The sequence below is a fragment of the Bison bison genome, unplaced genomic scaffold, assembly GCF_000754665.1.
Source record: "Bison bison bison isolate TAMUID 2011002044 unplaced genomic scaffold, Bison_UMD1.0 scf7180017864487, whole genome shotgun sequence".
NCBI classification, from domain to species: domain Eukaryota; kingdom Metazoa; phylum Chordata; class Mammalia; order Artiodactyla; family Bovidae; genus Bison; species Bison bison.
Window position 1 is genome coordinate 1,726,735 of NW_011495047.1, and position 7,699 is coordinate 1,734,433.

Consider the following 7,699-nt stretch of genomic DNA (forward strand, 5'->3'; position numbering starts at 1 on the left):
TCCCCACCTTGCCAGGGGACCTGCTGAGATGCTTCCGGGGGAGGGACGGGGAGAGATGGGGTGGGCGGGGAGCAGCCAGGGCCCTGGGCCTTCGCTTTCTCTGCTCTGGGCTCTCTCCACCTCCCGGGCCTGAGCTCCAGCCGCAACTTCCATGAGGATATTCTCCCAAACACACACCAACCTGACCTGTTTTATTCTCGCCTCTTGCATCTGACCAAACCCTCCAAAGTTCTCACAATTCTGCCTTAAAAATACAATAAAATGACTAAAAGCAAAGAAACCTATTCCCTCTTTGGGTGCAGTCTCTGAGTTTAGTAGCCTGAGCCACCCCGCCTGCAGAGTGGTAGTGACATAGCCAATGTAGCGTTGCCAACAGCAATGCTGATGAGTTGATCCACTTTCATTATCTAGCACTTTGAACCATACCCACAAAGGTTAATTTAAAAACTTTTCCCCCTAGACAAGTATTACCCCAATGCATTAAACACACACACACACACACTATTGAATATTTCCTTTCTCATATGATATTCTGAAATGAGCAATACCTTCAGGACAGAAACAGTTAAACTTGGTTAAATCAACAAAACTACCACTTATGACTACGGGTAATCCAGCCACAACTCAGGTGATTCCATTATTTCTGGAAATAACTAAATTTCCCCTAAATCAGTAAACCATCATAGACAAGACACAGGCAGCATTTAATGCTATCACCACATTTTAACTGTTCAAAATACATTTTCTTCAGCAAGGTAAAGAGAAGGGACTCATGCACCCTTTCTCTTTCCCATTTCATGTTCCTTCGCTTTAGAGGTATGTCTATAATGGTGCGTAATATAGACAACCATGCCAATGAGATTGAAGAATCCCTTGAAAACCTTTCAACCATATTTATCTTTTCTAGAGACTAAATTAAAGAGCAAAAGGAGACCTGCTCAGAATCACCCAGTTTTCAGAAATCATTTCTTTGATGTTTCTTTGTTTAATTTAACCAAGTATTCTCCACCAAATCAGGCTCCATTGTGTAGGTTGCAGATGGGATAGTGATGGGGTGGGGGGGTGTTTGGAGCCTTTTGTTTTAAGAAACAAACATGTGATGCCTCTTCAACTGGTGACACTGGGGAGAGGAGGGTGCTAGCAGAAAGAAGGACTGGGGAAGGACATGGAGAATGTTGCTCAACTGCCGTTTCATGGTCCAAACGGGGGAAAAGAACCTCCAAAATGGTATGTGTCCTCATGAACCCCCAAACAGAATTATGACTTTCTGGGTCTCTCCCCATAAATCTTCCATTGCTCAGATGCTGCCTCTGGAGCTCAGTTCTCTTGGAAAAGGGTTCTACAGCTTATGGGACATTCAAAGTAAGACCTGGCTTGAACAAAATAACACATTTTTCTTCCAGTGTGCATTGTCATGCTTAACAGAGTCTTTGCAAATTTAGCAGGAACCTGTATAGAGGTCCCTGCACCTCCATGCTGCAGCTCCAGCCTCCGGGCAGCCAGGATTCCACCTGCCACGTCAGGGGGCCAGACCCAGGGGGGTAGGTTGAGAGGGCACCTGGCCTGGTTACACAAAGCCAAGAGAACTGGAAGGAGTACCCTAGCTAAGGCAAGACAAAAACACCTAGCTTTGATTCTAATGACCCCAAACTAGCAAAACACAGTACACTTTTCTCCTTCATTTTTTCATCTCTCACACTTCTAGCTTTCGTCATCGAAACCCCAGAAAATGCCACTAGAGAGTCATACAGGTAATACACAGTTACATACATCGAGTCCATCTGCTCCTATACAAACTACCTTCCCTCCACCCCTCCAAAAGACAGAGCTGTCCCTCCCCACCCGTCCCCGTTCCCTGGGCATTTGTTACTTGTTTATTGTTTGTGTGCCGTTACCTGGACGTCCTCCATGCCGGGATGGCCGAGGCCGTGCAGCGAGAGGCTGTCCCCCATGCCCGCGTCAAGGCCGTGGTGTGCTGAGTGCAGGAGCACGTCGGGCCGGCGGACCGAATGGTAGTCCCTCCGGGGGTCGAGGCCCGAGAGCTGGGGCAAGGCGGCCCGAGGCTGGGGCAGGAGAGAACCGGCTTCTGAACCCACTTCTTGCCGCTGCCGTTGCCCCCAGGGATGCTGCTGGGGCTGGTGGAGGGGGTTCAGGGAGTAGGGGTCGTTGACGTGGGAGTAGGGGTCCTGGCTCTGGTGGTAAGGGAGCGGCTGGTAGGGGGGCGGGAAGTAGGGCGGCTGGAAATCTGACGACGGGGTGTGCGACAGCGGCGGGGCGCTGGAGTAAGGTCCTTGGGACACCGAGCCCAGCTGGGAGAGCCGCGAACTGTGACTCGGGACGCCATCGTGCCGGTCCTGGGAGCGGAGAGGAGAGAGAGAGAGAAGGGGAAGGGAAAAAAAAACAAAAACAAAAAACACAAGCGACAGATGGAGAAACCCGGCTTGGGCATCCTCTTCCCAGGACAGGGGAAACAAGAGTCTGAAACTTAGCCTCCCAAGCTGACTCAGAGGGTACATGATTTCAGCAATTCCAAACGCGAGGCTTTGGGGAACATGGGGGCGACTCACCCACTGAACCAACATCTAAGCCTTCTGTTGGGGTGCAAAGCCGGCAAAAGGGATGAGATAAAGTAACAGTGTGTATGGGGTTGGGGGAGATGATCAATTCCCTAATGAAAAATACAGGAGTCTAATACACTGTATTTGTTCTTCTGGGTGTTTTAGACTGTTTTTCTAACTCTTCCAGAGGTCCAAAGCATAACAAATAAAACTTCCTACTATTTTCTGTGCTGCTCCTCTCGTTTAAAACCAACTTATGCCTTTCTGGCAACCCAGCCCGCTGGCCAGGAGTTCCCCAACACCACCTGGTCATTCCAGGACACCTAGGAATCTGCCTGATCTGAGTTTCCTGTCACCCCTTCCTTCCCAAGAGGAATTAAATAATTTATGTAGTGTTGGGTCGAAATGGATCTCATTCAAAAATCATATCCTGAGTCCGTCTTAAATTAAGTTGAACTGCGGTTCAAAGGAGTTCTTTCTAAGGTTGCTTTTCAGTATCTAATATTGTCCCTACTCCAGGGTGTGAAGATGAAAGACCTGGGGTTGGGAGAGGGGGAAACCAAAAAATAAAAACAAAAGGCCTAGACAACTTAGTGTTGGTCCTAAGTGGACTGCTGAACTCAGTGAAAGGGGAAGGTGTGCCTGAGTGTGTGTGTTTCTCCCTCTCCTCTCTGGAAATGCCATGGTAAAGTCCCCATGGTTCTTTCTGGAGAAATAGTCACCTAAATTTCCCAACTGCGATGGCAAATAAAAAGTTTTTCTGTTCGGCCTCCCCCTACTCCCCAGCTGACTCATGGAGCTCAGACAAACACACAATGCAGAGAAGCAGCTGCAGCCTCGTCCAATTATGGTGCTAAATTACCAAGCCAAAGGCGCTCGAAGGAAGACAGAGAGCGAGAGTGAGACGCACACACAAGAGACAGAGACAGAGAGACAGTGAGAGGAGAGAGCATGCAATTCTGGTACAACGTGAATCCAGACTCACCATGGATGAATAGGTGTGGACTAACATCTGGAAAAAAAAGCCTGGTTACTGCTCAAAATCAAACAATGATTTAAAAAAAAAAAATCAAGGAGTCCAGCAGAGAAACGAGCTGGACACAGGAGCCGAGCTTGAGGTGTTTCCAGGACAAGCCATCAAAAAAAAAAAAAAAAAAAAATCCCCCCCCACCCCCAAACGAGATTGGCGACGCCTGTCACACACAGACAGAGCTGTTCATCGGCCTCTTGCTTGTCTTTTTGGCCTTTTTTCTTCTGCGGTTCTTCGGGGCTCCAGGAGCAGTCCTCTTCCGCCCGAAGCTGGGCTCAGACTGCTCGGGCGCCCCTTCCTCCCTCCGCTTGCCTACACCGCCTCATAATAATTGATATTCATGACTATTAATATTACACGAGTACTTTAAAGGGAGAATGGAGGACAAATGGAGCGTGAAGCAGCAGCGGGCGCAGAGCTCCCCTACTATTGTAAATGACGTTCATTCAGTGGAGAATTACTAGATGTAATCAGACGAGGGGGCTGGCAAAGGCAGACCGGGGGAAAAAGTTTAGCAGGAAAGAGGCAGAACTTCAATTAACTGAGCCAGGGACGCGCTTAAAGCAGCCCCTGCTCCCCTGAACCAGACGGTGAAGAAGAGAGCATCCTTGGGGTCTTGTGCTGAACCGTAGGTGTCTAGGTTCCTGGAGAGGGACTTTCCTAATGGGAAGAACTGACCGCCCTAGGTGCTTGGCGTGCAGATTACAAAACAAAATAAAAAGGCGTTGCCTCCCCCTTTGGAGGGGAGAGCAAAGGAACCGGTGGGCCCGGCTGTTTACAGTGACGTTTACAGACTCAACAGTATACTGGAGATGATGCTTATTTATTAAAGGACAGAGGCGAGATGGGGGGCTTTGCATCCCTTGTGTAGCCTTTCCCTCGTTAGTGCTCCTGCAGTCTGTGATTTTTTTAACTTCAATTTAAAATATATGCAATCAATCTTCAAGTACACTAAAGTTATCCTTTCCAGGCAAAGCCAGGGGCAACAGAAAACCTTTTTGGACGTTTCAGGAACCCGTTCAACTGGCCTGACTGCCATTTCTGTTAAAGTTCAACCTTCCTCCCGACTTAAATAGACTCCTTCCACCGGCTTCGCGTTCTCTTATATTTTTTTGAGCAGAAAAATTAGGCAGATAGGAGTACCTGCAGTATCTCTTGTCTCTCTCCGTCGGTCTCTCCTCTCTCCCACCCTCTTTATTCTCCCCTCTTTCCCCCTTCCACTCCACCCCTCCCTCTTCCTCCCCCCTCCCTCCCATTTAGCTAGTCTACTTTTGGACTCTTAGAACGAGTTTTATCCTGCTTACTTTTCGGAACCCAGTGAAGCCCCTCTATATACCCGGAGCTATTTACACCGTGGTTCCATCGCAGCCCGCGCCAAGCCCACTTTGGGCGCTCACATTCTTTAGGACGGTTCTAGCGCCTTCGACTTGACCATTATCCCGGCTGTTAAAGAAAGAAAAGGAGGCCGAACCGAAACAAACCCCACCAGGCGGAGGCGCGGCTCTCTGTTACAGTCAATACACAACCACAAAGAGGAAAGGAAAGCCCCAAGTCATCATTGCGCAGAAAGACGAATCTCCTCTCTCCTCTCTCTCTCTCTCTCACTCACACACGCACACAGACACACACACACACCCCAAAATCAAGATTTGGGGCTGGGCAGAGCTGGGAGATTCCTGGCGCGGGCGCGGGGCGCTGCTCTGAAACTCCACCAGTGGCCGTAAGGCGCGCGCCGGCTCCTCGGAGCCGCGGTCTGGGTCGCGGGGCTGGGCCGGCGGAGTCGGGAGGAGCCCACTCCCAGGGTCCGCAAGGCGGCTCCCCGTCCGGCTTTCTAGGATCGTCCCGGAGCGGGCGGGGTGGCGTGTCCCCCGCGGGTTGGGGATCCTCTGCGTTCCACCGCGACCGCTTCGTCCGACCCAGCGCTTCCCGTGCCGATCGCCCGAGCCTTGGCTTCTCAACGTCCCCTCTCCGACTCCCTCCCGATCTCCGGCCACCGCCCGCTCGCCAGCTTCCACTTCCCCCTTCCCCAATTCCTCTGCCCCTTTCCTTTCACCTTCCTCCAAGCTTTTCTTTCTCTCTTCCCTCTCTCGACGTCTCCTCGGAATCTTCGCTTTCCCCTTCCCCCCTAGCCCCTAATTCGGGGGCTCCCCGGCTGGTGCGCTCGGAGCGAAGTTCCGCGGGCCTGGGCCGCTGTCCCCGCTCCTTCCGGCCGCCCGTCCCGCGCGCAGCCCCGCCACCCCGCCGCTCCGTCGGCGCCCGAGACCCGAGCGCACGGCCCGCGCGCCCGGCCCCAAGGAGGCAGACGCCCGCCGGGCTGCAGACAGCATCTCCATCCGAAGGGGAGTCCCCCTGGCCTCAGCGCTAACGAACCGTGCGCACTCAACCCGGGTAGAAAATTTCGTTAAAAATGCCAAGACATGGGGCCGTTTGTACGCCCCGAGTCTCAAAGAAGCGAAACATGAAAGAAAAAAAGAAAATTAAAAAAATTGTCTGCTATGGCTCCTTGGCTTGCGCTCTCTCTACATCCATCTATCCGTCTGTCCGTTGACCACCCTCCTTCTAATTTTTCGTGCTCTACTTGGATCCGTTTGTTATCGATCTCAAAATTTTTATTAAAAATAAAAATTCAAAGCCCGAGTCTGTTGCGAAGGAGGCTTGAAAGTCTAATTCTCTCCCACACTCAAAACGAGGAGCCTCTGCCTTTATTGGTCTCTATTTTCTCTGCCCACATTCACTAGCACCCGTTCCTCATCAGATCCTGAAGGAGTGGGGGGCGAGGAAGAGAGAAAGAAAAATAAAATACCAAAAATCAGAGAAATCTCCTAGGTTAAAGTAGTCAGATTTCCACCTTAAAGTCCCTTTTCAGAATGTCGAAGTCTCCCCAAGCCAGCTTTTCGAAAAGTTAGAGAAAGCTGAGAAAACCGGCCGGAAATCTACAAGCAAATAGCTTAAAAATATAGATGAGTTGGGGTGTCAAGAAGCTCAAATTCTCTATCTGCAAAGCTCTAAGATGCATCTGGGGGTGTAGGCTCACCTCATAGATATCTTCGTACTTGACATTCTCCACGAGCTTCCAGAGCATGATGGCAGCCTGGTCTCTAGGAGGTGAGTGCATTCATGTGAGGAGCAGATGTCTGGCTTCTCAGGACTCCGCTGTCTGTAATGATCCATCTATAATTGGAAATGGGGGATACACACCAAATCCGACGCTCCTCTCCCATCGCAACTTATATCTGTTGTCTCAAACAATAGGCTGGAGAAGTAAGCCTCAGCTGAGAGAAAAACATGATTACACACACTGGAGTTAGATGCAACCCACAGACATATATATTCTAAAAAATCATAAACACGTATTTACACCCAGACACCCACACTTAGTTATATAAGCACCCCTGGGTCAGGAAGAGTCTACAGACTCTAAACATGTATTTAAAGGAGAGAGAGAGTTGGTCAGCATGATTAATATAAATATACACATTTAAAACCTCTATATTGAAAATGATGAATCATTGTACCCACTGATTTAAAATCTTTACAATTCATTTGGGGAAACCAGGGTGCCCACAGTTCCCCCATTTTCTTATGTAGATTTTCAAAGAGGACCATTACTGAGATTTTTAAATACAAAAGCTCCTGTTCTTGTTTGTTCAGCAGGAGGCTTTTGAAAGCTGGATTTGGGGATTTTAAGGGTGATCTCTCTGTGTTGATGGCTACACAACTTTTTTTTTTTTTCTTCACTGTACCTTAGTCACTGTAGAACAAAAAAGCCGGCTCACCACAAGGACCATTTCTTATATTTTCCCAGTCATTCTACCCAACACATTTAAAAACTTAAATACTGTGTAACCACCTAAGTCTGTCCTACTCATCCTTTAAGGGTTGTTTGTATTTTCAACGGATTCCATGTGCCATTCTTTCTTTGGCTGAAGTCTCCATTTTATGAAGTTTGGGGTTTTTTTTTTTTTTTTTCAGATGTCGGAAGCAACATAGGTGTACAATCTCGCAATGTTATTTTCAAGCCTTCTTTGCAGAGGGATGGGATGTTTTATATCTGCATTTGTTGTCTATAACTTTTAAGTGGTTTTAATCACGGAAAATCAAGAAATGGTCA

At 49.1% G+C, this 7,699-nt stretch overlaps 1 protein-coding gene across 3 annotated transcripts in view; it reads right to left on the reverse strand.

Moving 5' to 3' along the window:
- The window catches only part of TFAP2B (transcription factor AP-2 beta (activating enhancer binding protein 2 beta)), a 25,153-nt gene extending 18,297 nt beyond the window's left edge, over positions 1-6,856 (reverse strand). Inside the window, exons 1-3 of one of the 3 annotated variants that reach the window (XM_010863027.1) lie at positions 6,623-6,856; positions 3,544-3,570; positions 1,896-2,354 (exon numbers count right to left, since the gene is read on the reverse strand). In XM_010863027.1, the coding sequence (XP_010861329.1) occupies positions 1,896-2,354; positions 3,544-3,570; positions 6,623-6,703 (567 nt within the window). In that variant the 5' untranslated portion in view covers positions 6,704-6,856. Of the gene's footprint in view, positions 1-1,895; positions 3,689-6,622 lie in introns of those variants that run through there. The other 2 variants (XM_010863028.1, XM_010863026.1) reach the window with 2 other exon arrangements.
- Between the last annotated feature and the right edge of the window lie 843 nt (positions 6,857-7,699).